The sequence below is a fragment of the Zeugodacus cucurbitae genome, chromosome 2 (genome assembly GCF_028554725.1).
Source record: "Zeugodacus cucurbitae isolate PBARC_wt_2022May chromosome 2, idZeuCucr1.2, whole genome shotgun sequence".
Classification (NCBI taxonomy): domain Eukaryota; kingdom Metazoa; phylum Arthropoda; class Insecta; order Diptera; family Tephritidae; genus Zeugodacus; species Zeugodacus cucurbitae.
This window is the reverse complement of record NC_071667.1, coordinates 80429133-80448415: the sequence shown is the minus strand read 5'-3', so window position 1 is coordinate 80448415 and position 19283 is coordinate 80429133. Positions and strand designations below refer to the sequence as shown.

At 34.6% G+C, this 19283-nt stretch overlaps 1 protein-coding gene across 3 annotated transcripts in view; it reads right to left on the bottom strand.

The window, feature by feature from the left end:
• Nucleotides 1-6465: 6465 nt before the first annotated feature.
• The window catches only part of LOC105220666 (homeotic protein proboscipedia), a 61572-nt gene continuing 48754 nt past the window's right edge, over nt 6466-19283 (bottom strand). Inside the window, exons 4-8 of one of the 3 annotated variants that reach the window (XM_054225939.1) lie at nt 9859-10016; nt 9691-9781; nt 8507-8638; nt 8277-8446; nt 6466-8216 (exon numbers count right to left, since the gene is read on the bottom strand). In XM_054225939.1, the coding sequence (XP_054081914.1) occupies nt 6705-8216; nt 8277-8446; nt 8507-8638; nt 9691-9781; nt 9859-10016 (2063 nt within the window). In that variant the 3' untranslated portion in view covers nt 6466-6704. Of the gene's footprint in view, nt 8217-8276; nt 8447-8506; nt 8639-9666; nt 9782-9858; nt 10017-19283 lie in introns of all 3 variants that reach the window. The other 2 variants (XM_029045859.2, XM_054225938.1) reach the window with 2 other exon arrangements.

The window sequence follows — 19283 nt, the reverse complement described above, 5'->3', positions numbered from 1 at the left end:
AAATCGAAATATTTGGTTTCGAAGTTCAACACAAATTCTTTTATAAAATATTTATTATTAATTACAGGATAAAGTTACTAAAAAATCTAAAATATGAAATTAATCTAAATTGTCTTCTTAACTAAATGGTGTATAAAATGACAAATTTTATGAGGTGTCCCGTATTGTTAGCTATATGCAAATTTTAGTTTTTTTCGAAGATCTAAGTTAGTTCCAATACTAATATAAAATAAAATAAAATTCATAAACAACACAACAATTCAAAGAAACAACATATGTATGTATATATGTGCATATGTCTTTACACAATCCAGTAATGTCTTAATTCATACTCTATGAAAATCTACAGTTTATTGAAAAGTACTTGAAGGTTCCCCGCAGTTGGCACAAATTGGGCGACTTGAGTTCTAAGAGTGCCATATTGACAATACAGCGTCCAGCTATGAGGCTACTCAATTTCAAAGGGCCTCGCACACATACAAGTACATATGTTCATGTGTAAATACATAAGCACAAGCACCTCGTGTGTGTTTGAGTATGTGGCACAGGATGTATGAACGTCATCACATGTACATATGAACACACATCCATGGGAAATCGGAAGAAAGGCACTGCGAGATATGCATTCACAGGCGTTGACATTAAAATCATCCATCTTTTAGCTGTCAGTCAAAATTTTCGCCGAAAAGGACGGAAATTTGTTTTTCTTCTCTATGGCACATTTCCACTCTTTCTTTTTTATTTAACTTCTTTTTTCGTTTAGGTTTTGTTTTTCTGTTATCCATGGATATTTTCGAATCGTAGTAGATTTCGATTGTTGTTGCGTCAGAGTGGCATGCGAATAGAATATTTGTAAGTTTCGGACTGACACGCAATTGTTGTACATTGATATATATATATGTATATACACATATGAATGTACATACATACTATATATATATTATATATGTGCTCGTGAATCATTAAAGTCATGGAATGAAATAAAATTCGTTAATAAACTTATTAAACTTGTTGTGTGATTGCGTGCCAAAACTTACAAATATTAGACATGAAGTTTCAACAAAACACAAAAATAAAAAAGTGTGATTAGAGTACCAGTTATAACGGTTTCTGTTGTCAAACGAAATGATTAGCGTCAATTATATTTTGCACGTTTATGTTTATTAACTGTTTCATAGCAGCTTAACTTAGCTTTGTTTTTGTTTTTGTTTTGTGTTTCTTTTTCAATTACATTTAATTGTAAAATACTTATTCACATATTTAAGCTTAATTACATTAATATAATTACATTTACATATATTTACTTTGAAAACATATCGCAAATTTTTTATTTATTTATTTTAGTTTATTTTTTTTGCAATTCATTAAAAACATAACTACATTTTATTTATTTTAATAATAATTTTTCACATACAAAATTGCACTTGAATCGGTACGGATTCAACTTGGAACGTTTTTTCTTGCTTCATCAGGCAAAATTTATTTACAATTGAAAATTAAATTAAAAAATCAAGACAATAAACAATATTTAAATCCACAGCATAATATTGCTAAATGTTTATTTTCAATAATTTATTATCAATTAGTTAATCACTATTGATTTTAGGCAAAAAGTGTTGCAAACAACTTCGATTTCTAATCAACAAAAATACAACTATTACAAAAGCTAGATTAATTTTTTTTATATATTTTATATGCATTTTTTATTTATTTATTCTAATAATTATATTCATTTCAATATTTGTTACTATACACTTCCTTAAGTTTATCTAGATATTATATTTTTTTAGAAATTGTTAGTTTCAAAAAAAATTATAAAAATTTACATTTATGTATTTATATAAATATGTATGAATGTATGTACTATAAATTTATTGTATATGTATTATTCCAACATGAGCATCGTCATATCCAAATTATAGAAATGTATATGTGACAGGTTTATAGAAGCTGTTCAAAAATGAACATGTGCGTATATATTTAGTTTTTTATTACTCTACATATTAAGAATATTAAATAAGAAAAATGTAATAACACATACAGTCCACTGAGCATAAATATGTATGTTCAAATATATTTAATGACATACATACATATAATACATACATTTATATATACAACGTACATATATTTATATGAGGCACGCATGCATCTATATGCAACATGCATGCACTCAACAAACACATTTATATGTATGCACAAGATAACCTATTGGTTATAAAAATACATTTGGGCAATTGCTTGTGTGCATTTGAAATAACCCCTTATCGTGCAACATATAAAATATACATATAGACATACACACATACATATATAATTAGTTCTTAAGATAATTCTAAAATTTGTATATAAGTAAGTAAAAAACCAAAATAAAATCAGAATGAAATAATTTCTCAATAAAGCTAGACTATCATTTATTTTCCCCCACCAGCGGTAAGAAATATTTGACACAGCTAGTCTTAACATTTTGAGAATGAAATAGTTCTCATTCAAGCTTGGTGTTTCAAATATTTTCCCCGACCCGCGGTAAGAGGTATTTGAAATCAGCTTGTTTTAAACATTTGGTCCTTCGAGCCGGATAGAGAGATCCGGAGCCGAAGAGAGATCCAATTAAGAAGGCCTGCTATTAGAATATAGAGGCACCTATTACAAAATTTGGTCTTTAGAGCAGAATGTGAGCTCAGACAAATAAAAAGACCTGTATATAGAAGAAATACAGGCAAGAAAAAGTCCTATACATGAATTAGGCAAAAGACAAAAAAAAAAAAATCAATTGAAAAGATTGTATGTAAAACGTATTTGCGAGAGACAATACGCATTAGTTAACTGTTATTCAAAGAATTACAGCAGCTGTGAGTCGAGGCACAGCAAGATCAACAAGGCGATCGAAACAAAAATCCTCAAATTCTTTGAAGAAAAAGAACAGTTTGTTTTTTATAAAATTTTAATATAAAAAAAAAATATATGGAAGTATACCGCATTTGTTGTAGAGTTGGGAGACAACAACAAGCATCCAAAGGAATGGATACAGGGGCAAGAGCGTATAGCCCAACCGAAAAAGTGGCAGACCACTTATTGCAAGCAATTGTAAAAAGATCAGAAAGAATTATATCTATAATTGCAGAGGTAAAAGCAAATATATATATTGCTGACGAAGCTGCACTTGAAAGGTATGAAATTCAATTACAACATTTTCAAAACCTCGTGGAGCAAAATTTGGATGAGTTATCATATAAATACGACGAGAAATTTATTTATATTGAAGCAGAGGAATTACTGATTGAAGTCGCCGAAATTGTACGAATGTTGAAAATGCAAAGGGAATTATTCAACATTAAATTTTCGAGCCTACCTTTTAAGGCTCCAGCTACTAGTGGTTTTGACGCTGATACAAAGGATAGTGTCTTTGGTCAAACCAATACATATGACTCAGATCCAGAAATGCAATCAAATAAATTTTCGAGCCTAATTTTCAAGGCTCCAGCTAACAAAGGTAAGGTGGAAGCTAATAGTGGAAGTACTTTTGGCACCGCTACTACAGTTGGGTCCAAGGCATATGACGATGGAAATATGCCACTGGAGAGACTTGCCGGTAATGAACAACCAACTAATGACAAATACACATTGGAGAAAGTCACCTACCCTTATGGTGATAACCCAATTACAAAGGACCTGAAAAGAAACGACGACGCAGATGCATTACATGTCAAAAAAGTAGCAACACAGAAGGAAGATGTTACTACGTCTTCAAAACGTATCACTGTTCACAGCGAAATTTCGTTTCCGCATTATTTGCTGTCAGAAAAAATGTTCATGAAAGAAGAACTTATTTCAGAAAGTTCTTTAGCAGAAGAATCTCATGAATTTCTTTTATCTGAGGAAAAAACAAATAAATTGGTTGAAGAAGAAGAAAAATATACACAAGGAGTTATTACTGAAAGTAACCAAATCGAAGAAAATATTGAAGATAAAAATGTCCAGCAATACAGAAGCAAATCGTGCAGGAGCTGGAGAATAACAATAACACCGATTGTGGCAACGATGATTGGTGGAGATATTCGTGGTAAGAAGATACCAGACAACAATACAACATATAGGAGGAAAAATAACATGCTTGATTCACGAATGAAAAAGAAATACCACTATGTGAAAAAATTAATATATAAAAAGATGATAACATTACTGAAGAAAAGATCCAATGCGTTGGAAATTGATAAGAAGACATTACTACAATATATAAGGAAAAGTCGAGAACAATTTAAACTTGCAAAATACAGTCAACAGATATTGTTTGAAAAAGTGGATGTAGTAACAACCATTTGGGAGTTACTAATACCATGGCAACTTATGTTGGAGCAGATATGGGCCATTAAAGGCCACTTTGGAATTAGGAGCACGATGCACTGGTCGCTACAAAGGCGTTATTCTTGCGGCTTCCCAAAACTATCACACACAAATGTTAATTGGGGCATCGGTAAAGACGAGGCGACGATTACAAGCTGAGGTCATCTATCCAGGAGTCACCATTGTCGCCCGGGAGAATGTTCAAAAAAGAACAGGAGTCACTTTTGTCGCCCGGGAGAATGTTCAAAAATGAACATGTGCGTATATATTTAGTTTTTTATTACTCTACATATTAAGAATATTAAATAAGAAAAATGTAATAACACATACAGTCCACTGAGCATAAATATGTATGTTCAAATATATTTAATGACATACATACATATAATACATACATTTATATATACAACGTACATATATTTATATGAGGCACGCATGCATCTATATGCAACATGCATGCACTCAACAAACACATTTATATGTATGCACAAGATAACCTATTGGTTATAAAAATACATTTGGGCAATTGCTTGTGTGCATTTGAAATAACCCCTTATCGTGCAACATATAAAATATACATATAGACATACACACATACATATATAATTAGTTCTTAAGATAATTCTAAAATTTGTATATAAGTAAGTAAAAAACCAAAATAAAATCAGAATGAAATAATTTCTCAATAAAGCTAGACTATCATTTATTTTCCCCCACCAGCGGTAAGAAATATTTGACACAGCTAGTTTTAACAGAAGCTGAGTTCTTTAATGAAATGGCAGATATATTTCAGTAAGAATTTATCACAGAATTAGGATGTACAGCGCACGCTCGAAAACATGAACGCTCTAAAACGTGAACACCCAGAAACGTGAACACTCTTTTCGTGCATAGCGCAAGCCCCCCGATTGAAACATCACTTTGAATGGAAAACATTATTTGATGTTTCTTCTCACTTACTTCAATTTTAGAATAAATCAGGCTTATCAACTTTGAGAAATCATAGATGTCATTTTCCAAATTGAAATTTTGTCATATACACGATATCTACAAAATAAATGCCTTAAACACTCTAAACAATCTTCGAAAATCTAAGGAAATAGTATTTTTTATTTTAAACTTGGTGAAGTTTACTGCTGCTTTAAAATGATTTAAAATTTAAATTTCTTTAAGTAAATACAATTTTTAGACGGAAAGTTTTCTAAACCTGGAATTGTATACTGCAATATTATAGCCAAATTATATATGTATATTCCAAATTATATTTTTCAATTTTGTATAAAAGTAGTAATGTCGTTCTGTGTGTCCAAGTAATTGGAATGGAATTAATTAAGTAACGTTATCTGACTTATATTAGCAACAACAACAGTATTTTTTATTGTGAATTAAAAAAAGTCTGGTTTCGATTTCACTTCAGAATTTCGAATTTCTTTTGGTGGGCCTACAATAAGCTTAACCATTTCTATGCAAGCATGAAAATCGCATGCTATTCAAAAAATTGCAATTTAATATCGCATGTAAGAAAAAACTTTACATTTTACATTCTACACATTAAGAAAAGCGTCTCTGCATATGCCAAATGCACATAAAGGTCGACTAATATACAACATTTTCGAAGTACTTATGGTACATACATGCATACAATTTATATATATTTTGATTTTTATTTAATTATTTAAATTTTTATACATACATATATACAGCTATATAACTAGTAGTACATCTTAACACTAACAACAATTGCTGCACATTTTTTTACTTACATACATATACATATATGTACCTATATATAATCGATTTTTTTTTTTTAATTTTTATTATCATTTGAGCAAAACTAACTAATATTTTACTAATTAGCAGAATTAGCATTTCACTGGATTACTTTTCTTATTACATATATACAACAATTTAAAGACAAAGATATCAACTTTACATGATATAGACATTTAAGCATGTCACTGTCATTTTTTGTGCATATAAACAAAACATAGAATTTATATTTTTTTATAATATTTAAAAATTAATTAAATAACAATTAATTACCAATTAAAGAAAAATCGATACACAAAAATTAAGAATATTATCAAAATCGGATAATAATTAAGTACTTGAAATTCTTAAGGAAATATTGGAAAAGCAAATTCTAAAAATAAGTACTTCAAAAAAGTGAAGGAAACAAACAAAAAGAACATAACTAGAAACTATCAACATTACATAAAATAATTTTTGATTCATATGAGTTCTATATTTCAATAAAAAATAAGAATTATTATAAAATAAGACACCAAACGTATAGAATTCTTAAAACACAAAAAATCATGAATGACTACTGGTTAAGGATTTCAAGTTTCTTAGATGAACTAACTCAGCTGGTAGTATTCGGGTGCAAAGTCATTCGCTAGATTACTGAGGAAGTTGAAGTCCGAAGAGCTATTGGAATTCTCCATACCGGTTAGATTGCCACCAGCCACAGCGACAGGTCCACCATTGCCCGGCAACGGATAAGCGGGGGCATTTGCCGGCGAACCGCCATTCATAGCGAAGTTGTTAGTACCGATATTCATGTGGCCGGCAGAAGGCTGGTGATGTGGGTGTGGATGCGGTGGGTGGTGATGTGCTTGCGCATGGTGCGGTGGCATAGCCGGTTGCGGCTGTAGTTGCGTTTGACCATTCTCATAGAAATTGGCAAAGTTGCCGTAGCTGCCATCACAGTTCTCCATTTGCACACCCAGAGCGCTGGCGTTGGGCGGCATGTAAACATCTGCTGACGTCACTGCCGGCGCTGCTGCGGCGCCGAGCTTCATGTGTGGTGTGCCATCCACCATGAATTCGGCTGGTATGCCACCAATATGCTGTTGTTGTTGTTGCTGTTGAAGTTGTTGCACATCGTGCGCTTGCTGGTGTTGGTGAAAATCGGGGTGGATTTGTTGTTGGTGCTGTTGCTGTTGGAAATTCAAGTGCTCATAATACGCGGCGGTTTGTGACTTGGCTTCGTAGTAATTGCCGGCTGCATTCAGAGATGTCGCCTCAAACTCAGCACCACCATGGTGGTGAGGATGCATATACACACCACTATTGTCCACCCCTTGGTGATTATAGTTCATGTACTGGCCAGCGGCACCTGGCGGCATTGGTTCGCCACCATGATTGTAGAAGACTTGCTGGTGTGGTGGTGGCTGTGGTTGGTGGTGAGTTTGCGTGTGTTGGAATGCATTCACGGCTGTTGTCTTGGCTGCTTGGAATTCATGTTGAAGTTTTGCATTGTGCATTTCGGGCGAAAGTTTGCTAATGAAATCCGGTTTGGCGCTCGGATATTCACCATTCGACTGGTGCTGCAGTTGGCTATTGTTTGGCATTTGCTGCAGCTTGTGATGTGGTGGCATTGGCAACGTTACTTGCGCGCCGTGTTGCGGCGAAGCGGACGCGGCGAATTCAATATCGTACTTGCCGTAGTAATCGTGCGGCGATTGTATTTGCGCCGACGGCAGCTGCGACTGCGGTGGCTGCAGTTGCGACTGCTGCACATGGTGCAAGTGTGGCCGTTGGTCGTGTTGGTTATGTTTTGGGTAGTAGCCACCATGGAAGTACGCAGCCATGCCAGCACGCCCACTGCCACTGTCGTTATGGGCCGCATTCGCCGTGTTGCCATTTTGGAAACGTTTTCTACGCGAACCACCTTCGCTGTTGGGACCACAGTTCGAGTTCGTGTTGTGTGACGTAGTGTCTGAGTTCCGACGGAATCCACCACCACCACCAGACAACAAAGCAGCGGTGTTGCCAGTGACGTTGTTGCCTCCACCATTGCCAACCGGTGAGTCATAAGGAAACGGTGACGCTTTGGTGGATGTTGAAACCGCCTCATTCTTAACGACCTGCCCAATAAGTAAGGAAATTGGTTAACTGTTGGATTTACTTGTATTGTCTGCACTTACTTGACTGTCATCTTTTTTCTTGACTTTGATGGGACTTTCGTCCATATCTTCGTCCAGACTGACGCTGGAAGCCACACTGGAATCGGCGCTGATCATGTTTGACGCAGAGACCGTGGAGCTACCGAGTAGATTTGAAGATATACCTGACTCCAAGGTCGAGTTTGGCGTCACTATAAAAGAAAAGTTAATTTTAAACAAATTCTCCTATTTCTTAATTCCATATTACTTACAGCTTCCGGCACTCGCATTGTTATTGGTCGCACTGGGTGTGTTATTGTTGTGTCCCCGTGAATTCGAGGTGGAATCCGGTATATCATCCGATGGCAGCTCACAGCCTTGACAAGATTTCTTTGAATTGGAGTCTAGAGTTTAAGGAGGAAAATTTTAATTAATAAGAAATAAAAAGGTGCTAAGGAAGGTGTTTGCATGGAGTGAAAGGTGAAATGAAAGGTTATGAAATGGTTTAGTTGAGTTTATTAATGAAAGCTATCAGTTCAAAATTATATCTTCTACATTAATTTTTTTAAGCGTATCTTTCTTTTTAGTTATTGTGCTTTTCGGGTGAATACGAATTCTATGGGTCAGAGAACATCAAAAGAGTTCCAGACGTTCTTGAATTATAAATGGTCTAATGAACGGGACTTTTTTTATTTTTATTGAATATTATTCATGGATGTAATCATAAGAGTCTCTATAGGTTCTACTATGTATATTTTTGGATAGTTCTTGTTTCAATTCTTCGATAGATGATGATTTCTAACAAGCCTTTTACGTTGTTTCAACAAATATAGAATGTCTTTAAGTGCTTATCGTTTTGAAATCTAATTGAGGATCATAATTATAACCTCTATTCTAGCTTTCCTTGCGACAACTATGATTTTGGAACTCCTATAAATGTCATTGTGAAAACAAAGATAAGTGATAAACACCACACCCTGTATTTAAAGCCTTACATATTTCTATAAGAAGTTCTGAAAGTGTGCTTGTTTCATTGAAAGGGTTGTAATGTACATGGAACCGCAGAAAACATCTCCCAAAAGTGATGGAATGAGATGTAGCGGTGATGTGTCAACGGCACAGAAAAGAAGACGCGAAGCCAATGACAATGATTGATAAGATTATTTTCCATTTCGTCTATTTTGTTACAAATTGTTGAAGTACCTCATATATACAAGTGAACATAGATATGTTGTAGTTGCAGAAAGAAGCTAGTGCAATGTAACAATTCCATGCTTAAAATTATTTAATGAGAGTTTGTGTTGTCTTAAATGATAATGGTGCCTTATGAAATTGTTCATGCGTATTGTATGTATGTGCGCGCTACACTAAAGTGCCAAGCTACGTGCGAAAACCAATTATCCAAAAGAGAAATTAAGGATAAAGCACTTACTACTATCAGACTGATCATCATCACCTTTTAGACTGTCTTTGTTGTCTTCATCGTCCGTCTTCGAGAGCGTTTGACGCTTATGCTTCATACGTCTATTCTGAAACCACACCTTGACCTGCAAGTAGAAAATACAATTATTTGTTAATATTCATGTATCAAATATAGCAGTAGAGTAACTGGCAGTGCGCTCACCTGTCGCTCGGTCAAATCCAAACTCGCTGCAATCTCGATTCGTCGCGGTCGGCATAGATACTTATTGAAATGGAACTCCTTCTCGAGTTCCAGCAGCTGTGTGTTGGTGTAGGCAGTACGCAGGCGTCGGGGGAGACCATTTTCTGGAACGAATTCAGCTGCAATTGAAAATTGCATTTCCTTGATACTTGAGTAAATGTGATTTGGAATTTTTGAGTGTGTTCATTAGTATTAAAGTAGGGCTCTAGGCTCTAGCCAGTGGTTAGCAGACTCTAGTATAATTGATGTATAACTTCGATAATTTGCATTCGTTTTGTGGGATATTTTCTTATCACTTTATATATTGAACACTTATTTTTCACTGATATTCATATATTACTTATATAGGAGGTGTGTTCAAAAAATAACTGGAATTTTCTCACTTATGTTGAATAGAAATCTCGAATCTTTAATAATCATCCAGCTACATTCCGAATATTATTTTTAATTACTTTAATTTTTTCAAAATTTCCATTATTTATAATATACATGAATAAATCTACGTAAGAAATTTTACATTGCAACACTAAAGCTCCAACCTTGCCACAAATAAAGTTATTAAGTAAGTTGTTGTAAGAATAAGTAAATGGCGCCCAACCCGAAATATAAAGTAATTAACAAAATTCTAATCAATCAATCAAAAAAGCGCCAAGCAAGTGCCAAGTCGAGCAGCGACTTCATGAGATGTTGCAACATTTTGGGAAAAATGTGTGACAATATTTTTAGGTTGCACAATAATAATAAAGCATATTTTCAGCTTTAAGATTAAGCAAAATAATCAATATTTCATTTAGAAGAAATATGAGAAAGTAGAAGAAATAAATTACCATGGATTTGTATCTTAAATTACCAAAAAATCAGTTTTGAATTATTGAATGATACCAAATGAACTTCTTCATATCAAAAGAGCGGATACCATAAAGCATATTTGGCAGTTTTAGTGTTGTTGCACTCATTCACATTGACCACTACCGTTATGCAGCAAGTGTGCTTTGTAGCCGGAATTCGTTCAGGGCACATAAATAGTTGCGAACAAGCTTGCAAGTGATCAAGTGCGGAAAGTATAGATGCATACAATTGCATTCGAATCGAACTATAGCTGCAGCAATATACACCAACACACACACAAATATCAACTAAGCGCGCCTACTTGTATGCTAAGTGAAGCTGCAACAGCTCCACTTTAAACACACAACCATAGAGCACCGCAAAACCAAAAAGGTAAAGTGCACAAAAGCAGAAAATATGATTTCCTTTTTGGCGACGAGTGAAAAGATAATTTTCTAAATATGCCTTTGAGCTGCAAGGCACGTCGTACTCGGCGCACGAGTATGAAGCTCGAGTTTTGTAAAGTGTAGAATGCATAACCTAAGAGGAAGTACATATTTTCCGGCATAAAGGCAAGGATTCAACTGACATGCTGCAAAATATTATGGTTGAGGTGTAATACGGTGCAGTACTCAATAGTTGGTTATTGGGTGGGGAAATTTGGAAAATAAGTGATTTGTGTGGCAAATACAAGAACTGTGTGGTTTGTTGTTAAACAGACTTAGTAAATTTATATACATGCATATGTACAAATATAAACCTGGATATGTACTATATTTATCTATTTAGATTGCTGTGTGTATTTTCAGGATTGAAGTTGAGAAATAGAGAAAACTAATTTCAATGACAATGCAATCTCTACTGCGTGTGTTCAAGAGAATTTTGGATAAATCAAGTGTAAATTGATAATAAGTTCAGCTATTACTAATTAAAAAATATGTACATGATACTTCAATGGAATCCCTTTTCAAAGTACTTTACTGATTAAATAAATTCTGTCCCATGTATTGTCGGTAAAAAAGCCTGACATAGCTCCCATCAAAACTTACAAACTTAGTTTTATTTCCAAAAAAACATTTAGTGAAAAGTATTCTTCCACAATGGACTAAGGGGGATCGATCCTTAATCAACCACCAAAGAAAAGATATGTAAGTATTATGTATAAAATGCATAAAATTGAATGTTATGGCCGAGAGGCCCAATTATCGACCACTTTTTGCAGCAATTGGAGTCAGCTAAAAAGAACGTTGTTCCGGAAAAATTATTATCATTACAATTCATTACACTGTACAACACTCTGGGCTGGGTATTGGACCAAACTAATTTTTTCCTATAGATTGACTCATAAGTAAAACAAATTGTATTCTTCGATTTTCGAAGTTAGCCTCTAAAATCGAAATATTTGGTTTCGAAGTTCGAAAGAGTGTTATGAAATGACAACTGAGTATAAATCTAGTAGCGGCGCATTGAAAACCAGAAGTCTCTAAAACTTTTCTGTCAATCTTATATTATATGACAGATGTTACAAGGGGTCCGGTATTTTTTCGATATAATTTTTTTTTTAAATTTTTTCGAAGATCAAACTTTGACTTAGTTTTGTTCTACACCCAGAAAAAAAATTTGCCGTATAGTGTAATGCATCAAGTAAGTAAAAATACTGTTCTGCGAGTCTCCAATTCATTTCTGTGTTAAGTAATTTCTAACAAATATTTATATATATATGTACATTATATTTGTTATTAATAATTACTTTTGACAAAATAAAATTCGCTGTCTATAAGAAATGAGTGCTCTTACATTTCCTACCGGGTATTGTGAACCAAGTGGTACTAATTCACATGTTAACACTTGCGTTTAGTGGCTTGAAACCCCCTTTTTTTATCTACATAACGGTATTTTGCACTTATTAAAAAGCACACAAAAATAATTTACGACTAAATTTGAATAAATGAGGAGTGCGGTAGTTATTTAATACTTTTTTGTAGCTGGCATATACTTAACCATTAACCTGAGTCCACTGAGTCAGCCTACACCACTTGAGTATAAGTGGAAGTTTAGCATTAAATGCGAGTAAAAAAGCGTCGAAAGCTTGCGAAAAATGTTGCACGAAATTGAATTGCCTCAAACACCAGCAAATAAAGCAAACGGTGCCGGTCAGCGCTACCTGCATATTTTCAGTTGGCCAGCGCCATCTTCGGCGCCATGATTTTAATGTGGACCGCAGTGCTGTTAACACGCATCACCAACTTCATGTGTGAGCGTGTATGGGCAAGGCTCGCAACAGCAGGCGGCGATTAAAGTTGCAGTCAGCGCCACAAAAAGGACACGGGACGCACACATTAAGGACATGTGCGTAAAATTTGCATGCCTCCATGAGTGTATGTGTGGTCAGCGGTCGGCGTGCTGGTGGTATCCCATACAGGACTGACTGCTGCAACAGACTGACCTAACCTAAATGTACTACACTTGCGTTCGAGTGTTTGTTTGGTTGTTGGTGTGGCGACCACTTTGTTGTAGTAACAGTGTCAAAGTGGTAGCCACACCTTGGACATACAAGATATGACCCCAATTTATCTTCTCGCATTTTTTTGCTCAACTCAAACATTAAGAGTTTACGAAAAACCCCCAGCAACGGTGGTAACATATCTAACGGTTTAAGACTGTTGAAGTGAATGTAAGCACACACATAGATGTTTGTAATTGTCCGGTATACTGTTGTTGTTGTTGTTCCACAGTTGTTGGAAATTCGTTATTGTGGCTTAAATTGTGCTTAACTTTGTGGTTTTCAAGTATAACCCGGTTGACAATAATTTAGTTGATGACAGACGGCCCAACGAATGGAGGGTAGGAACTGACTTCACTTTAATGAATAATTTCTTCAGCAAAATTTAAGTGGAGTTGTATTAAATTTTGGGAATTAAATGTATTTGAAAATAAAAAGAAGAATCGCTCGCATTTGTCCGTTAAGAAGAAGGAAGCCCTAGCAGTATACTGTTCGCTTTGATTGACGGTTGATCAAAATATTAAAATCAATTCAAAGCCAACTGATGCAAGTGATGGAAATAAGAATATATAAATAACAAATTCAAAATCGATTGAAAGGAGAGAGAAAAATCTTGGAGAACAAGCAAAAAGTGGAATTCGTTATATAACAACTTACTGCCAGCGGCAGCGGTATACTCCCGTAAAAGTTGAAAACATGTGGCAACACTTTTGCAATGCCAATGAGACGCTATCACTTGCTCCTTTCTCATCCCCACTCTCAATTCTGCTGCAATGCGCGTCACATTGCGTTCACATGCTGCAGCGGATGTTACAACTTACTGCCGTCAGTCACTGCGCCACCATAAGCCCAGCGACCAAGCACCGCCAATAGCGCTGCCACTCCAAGCTGCTTAACGTGGCTTTGTTTCGCTGCTTCGCTTGAGATTGCTATGCAATGTGACGGACAGATTCGTTGCAGCGGAATTTCCATCAAGGACCTATCAACACAGCAGCAGCAGCAACAAAAAAAAAACAGAAAAAAAAATATTGAAATGAAATAAAGTAGATACAACTGCAGCAACACGCCTTCGCGTTTGTGCCATCGTGCTTCATCGATGAGCGTTGCTCGCATTGTAGCGGCAAAAACGCGCGGCATCATTAATCATACGCTTTAGGTAAAAGTCGATTTCTCATGAAAATATTTGCTGCACAATTGCTTATGTATTTATTTATATGCCTTATATGTGTGTTTGTAAGTATATGTGTATATAGATTGGAGGTGTGAATGAGTGTGTTCTAATGTTTATACATATTCTGGCTCATTGTTGGCGGCTTTTTGTTACGCTTTTGTGTTTTGTGCTACCGTCAGGAAGCACCATCAGCGGCACTCAAACCAAAACGAAACGAATTGGATTTACTCCGTTTGTCTAAGACTCTTTGTTATCTTTTCTGCTTGTTTGACTTTGTTTATACTTGTAGTAGTAGTAGAGTAACAAAAAGTGTACCAGTATTTATACTACATATATGCATAAGCGTGTATATTATTTGAAGAAGTGAAGTGAAAGCTTCTTATATTAAGCTATTTCTGCATATAAATGCACTCTGGAGCAAGTGATGTATACATTTTTTAATATGTAAATAATTTTTTCTATGTTTTATTCCAAATATCAAAATTGTGTTTTTTCGAAGATTCATTTTCGGTATTACCGAAAAATGTTATACAACTTCGAAATATTGAGAAAACGTGTATTTTTTTTTACTTTTTAAGCAATAACTTCAATTTCGAAATTCGAATTCAATTTTCGATTTTGAAAGCTAACTTCGAAAAACTAAAAATTTACTTTTTTATTTATGGCTCAATTTCTCGAAACACTAGGACTAATAACTTAAAATACATTACACTCAAATTCGAAGTCTATTTCTGTTGAACTTTCAAAAATAGAGAAATTACGTTTGTAATTATGGTGAACCTCTGGAAAAGCTATAATTAATAACTTTAATTATCAACATTAAACTCAATTTCGAAATTCGAAGTATATTTCGAATTAATAACTTTAATTATCAACATTAAACTCAATTTTGAAATTCGAATTCAATTTTCGATTTTGAAAGATATCTTCGTAAATCAGAGAAATTACAATTTACTTGTGGCTTAATCTCACGAAACAATAGTATTAATGACTACGATTACATTAAACTGAATTTCGAAATTTCGAAGTATATTTCGATTTCAGATTCTAACTTCGAAAAATTACGTTTTTAACTTGAAATGTCCACCTATGAATTTAAAAAAAAAAATTTCAAAACTAGAACACAATATATTAAAGGTGATACAATTAAGTTCTACATTGATCCTGTATTATGGATATACCGTAGTTTCGTAAGAACATTCGAAAACTTGTCGAAATTTCATTTTTTTAATTTTAATTATTATTTTTTTTATTTTCGAGTCGCTTTTGATCTATTTTTTCCTCAAAAATTGTCGTAATTCCATATTTTAGGGACTCTAAATTTGTATTTGCAATTTATCCCTTCATTTTACACTCACATAAATCCATTAGAAGTATTCGACCTAAACTCAACTGCAATTTGAAAACCACCCAACCGATTAGTTTTAATGCAAAGATTAACTCTACTCTGGCAAATTGATTAATTCCAAGCAACTTTTTGTTGCGAAGCTGTCCACTTGCCAGGTCACATGAGAAACAAGCGTCCCTTATAGTTAACCAAGCGCAACCCTTAACCCTTTTAATCTGTCAATGCGAAAGATTGAGACAAATTCTACTTACCACTCACAAATTTCTGTGCTCTTACCGTATTTTCTACGGGTTTCCTTTTTGATGACTCAATTTTAATGAAAGCCTGAGCGGTGGAATTAACACAGTTTTGTAGCATAACATAGATAGCTGGGTAAGTATGTATTCAATCATTTAATTTGTGGAAGATGCTTGACATTTATGAGAAAAGTGCTTTTAGGCGAACACCCTTTCTTTCGTACTTCGAGAGTGTGGTAATGGAAACAAAAGTTGTATTTGTTTAGAAGAGTTTATTTATATATATGAAGGTATGTATATATGTATCAATGTTTCTTCTATTTATATTCGAGTTACTCAAAACAAAGCAACAAGGCGTGTCTTCTGCAGCGCAACTCATGCCGAACTAAGTACATGAGAGCCAACAACTATTTATGTCGACATTTTCAACCATTTTGGTAAGTCCAAATTTAAATACAAACTAAAATATCGTACTGCATAAAATTTTTGTTGTTGACTGACACTCTCCAATGTCTAAGCGTCCCACAATTTCAGTTGACCTGTAAATATCGCCCGACAAATGTCAACTGTGCTATTAGAAAAACGAAAAATATTTATTTTTCTAAGCAAATGAATTTCCAAGTCAAGCAAGCAAGTATGTAAATTAGCGCGAACACATGAAAGGAGCGTGAAAAAATTATGATTAATGTTTCACGCTGGCGGAGGTACAGTCAAAGTGGCACCACTTCAGACGCGAGGTCGCACAGTCAGTCAGTCAGCCAAAAGCAGTCGCTCAGTGCCACAAACGGTAGCATGTACGAAATTTATTTACAAAATTGTTTACATAATTTTCTTAAGAATTCATTTATAATATACCTATGAATATGCAGAATATGCAGAATATGCAGCAATGGTGATAAGTTAATGGCGCTGAAGAGATTGTAATTTAAATGTGAAATGCAGACAGGAGTACATATGTATTGGTGTGTGCATGCATTCACTATAATATTTTAAAAATATTTTTAATTTTTTTTGAATATTTTGCAACTATCAATAATGCTATTAACCGCTGTGCTATAACGGCAAAACAACTTTTAATTCAATTTTCTTGAATTGCGGCGCTGCAAATTAGTTTTAAGCACAAATTATAAATAAAATATTGCTAAGAGCGAATAAAATGCAACATTACATAGAAATTCAACTAATACACACAAACACAGACGCACATATACTTATGTATATTTACAGGCATGCATGTAATTGCTGATTTTATAGCCACAAATAAATTGCACGGGAATGCAATTTAACTCACAAAGAACTCAGCAATTTATCAGTGCAAACTCTATGCTGTGTTATTAAATTAAAATCTTGCGTGTTTTAAGCCGTCAAAAGGGTAACTTGTAATTTAATGCAATTACTTCTTGACTATTATGCAGTCCACCATACGCCATACTACATGCTAGCACTAATACATATTAGCGCATGTTTAATAGTCAGTCATTTTGCATGAGGCTCTGTGCATATACTAAACAGCATTTTTGTTGTTTTTGTTTTTGCAAGCAAAGCCAAACGCCAGGCAGCGCATGTCGTGCCAGAGTGCATAATAAATTAAATTGCCGTTGCACTTTTTCACTGTTGTGCCCGCTGCCGTTGCAAGTTTTGCCCCGAAAGTATGGCCATTTTATCATATGCAAGCTAACTTATTTGTATATACATATGTAATAAATGGATTAAACGATTTGTATGCCACTGATTTCTTATACAGTTGAAACCACTTTTGAATAAATCGCATAAATTTTCTACGCTTTCGGAATGTGGTTTTGAAAGGCGTTGTGGGTTTACATATGTATGTAAGCATATACGAGTATGTATGTATGTTGGATTGTTGTAACCACGATGTAACCACGCCCACGTTATTATTATAAATGTACATATAAAGATCACATAAAGCCTTCTGCAAAAAAATTAACGAAATATAAATTTTGCAAAAAAAAATGTGATAACCAGGAACCTAAGCTCATACTAAGGAATATATTATAAAAGTTCGTATGAAAGAATAAAATAATGGAAAGAAAAGTATTCTTAGGTTGCAATATATCTCTCTACCCTACCCTCAGTTCGAACCGCGTAGTAATGGTTTCGAGGATTCAGATTCGAGATTCAACGACACCATGGCTAAGCCAGCCGGCGGAAGACCTGTGACGACGAATACCGATCAAATCATGGAAAACATCGAGAGAGACCGGCATGTGGCATCTTGTGACATCGCACAGGAGATGGGAGTTAGTCACCAAACCATTTTAAACCATCTGCAGAAGGCTGCATACACAAAAAAGCTTGATGTTTGGGTGCCGCATGAAGTGACGCACAAAACCTTCTGGACCGATACAACGCCTGCGATATGCTGCTGAAACGGAACGAACTCGACCTATTTTTGAAGTGGATGGTGACTGGCGACTGTCGACGAAAAATGGATCACATACGACAATATCAAGCGACAACAGTCGAGCTCGAAGGCCTTTGAATTGTCCCAAACAATGGCCAAGCAGCGATTGACGGCCAGGAAGGTTTTGCTGTGTGTTTTGTGGGATTGGAAGGGAATCATCCACTATGAGCTGCCCACATATGGACAGACGCTTAATTCTACCATCTACTGCGAACAACTGGACAGCTTTTAGCAGGAGATCGACCTGAAACGTCCAGAATTGGCCAACAGGAACACTTTTTATAAAGCATTGAATAAAGAGCAAAAAAGCGGAAGAGAGATATTTGTCAACCTAATATTTTGAGAAATCATTATATACAGGTGTTTTTTTAGACGCGTGGATTTCAATGAGGCATACCATTCTCGGATGTAGTCTTTTTGACAGCTGTCACTTGATATATACTCAGTTTGGTTTGAAAATTCATAGTGAACAGATTTACTCCGGAACAACGTTTATTGCTAATATATGTTCCAATTGCTGCAAAATGTGGTTGAAGATTGCCCATCTTTATAGTAAAGCTAAATTCTTGGTATTAATTATTACCTTTTATAAAATAGTGGAAATTTTGGCTCACGATTTTGCGTATATTCTGGAGGCCACATTTGTTATTTTTAAACTATGATGTAGGGCAAATGAAACAAAAAATATTTTGGAAAAAACTCTGAGGCATACATGTAACGTGTATGGAGGGTAGTTACTCACTATAATGGCTTATAACAATAGAAGAAGATTTTCAATAGGAATTTTGGAAACATGTTTATCAATTGTTTTACTAACAATTTTTGGGAAATTTGGAAATTTTTTATGTAGTTAGGTATAAAATCAACCTACTTCT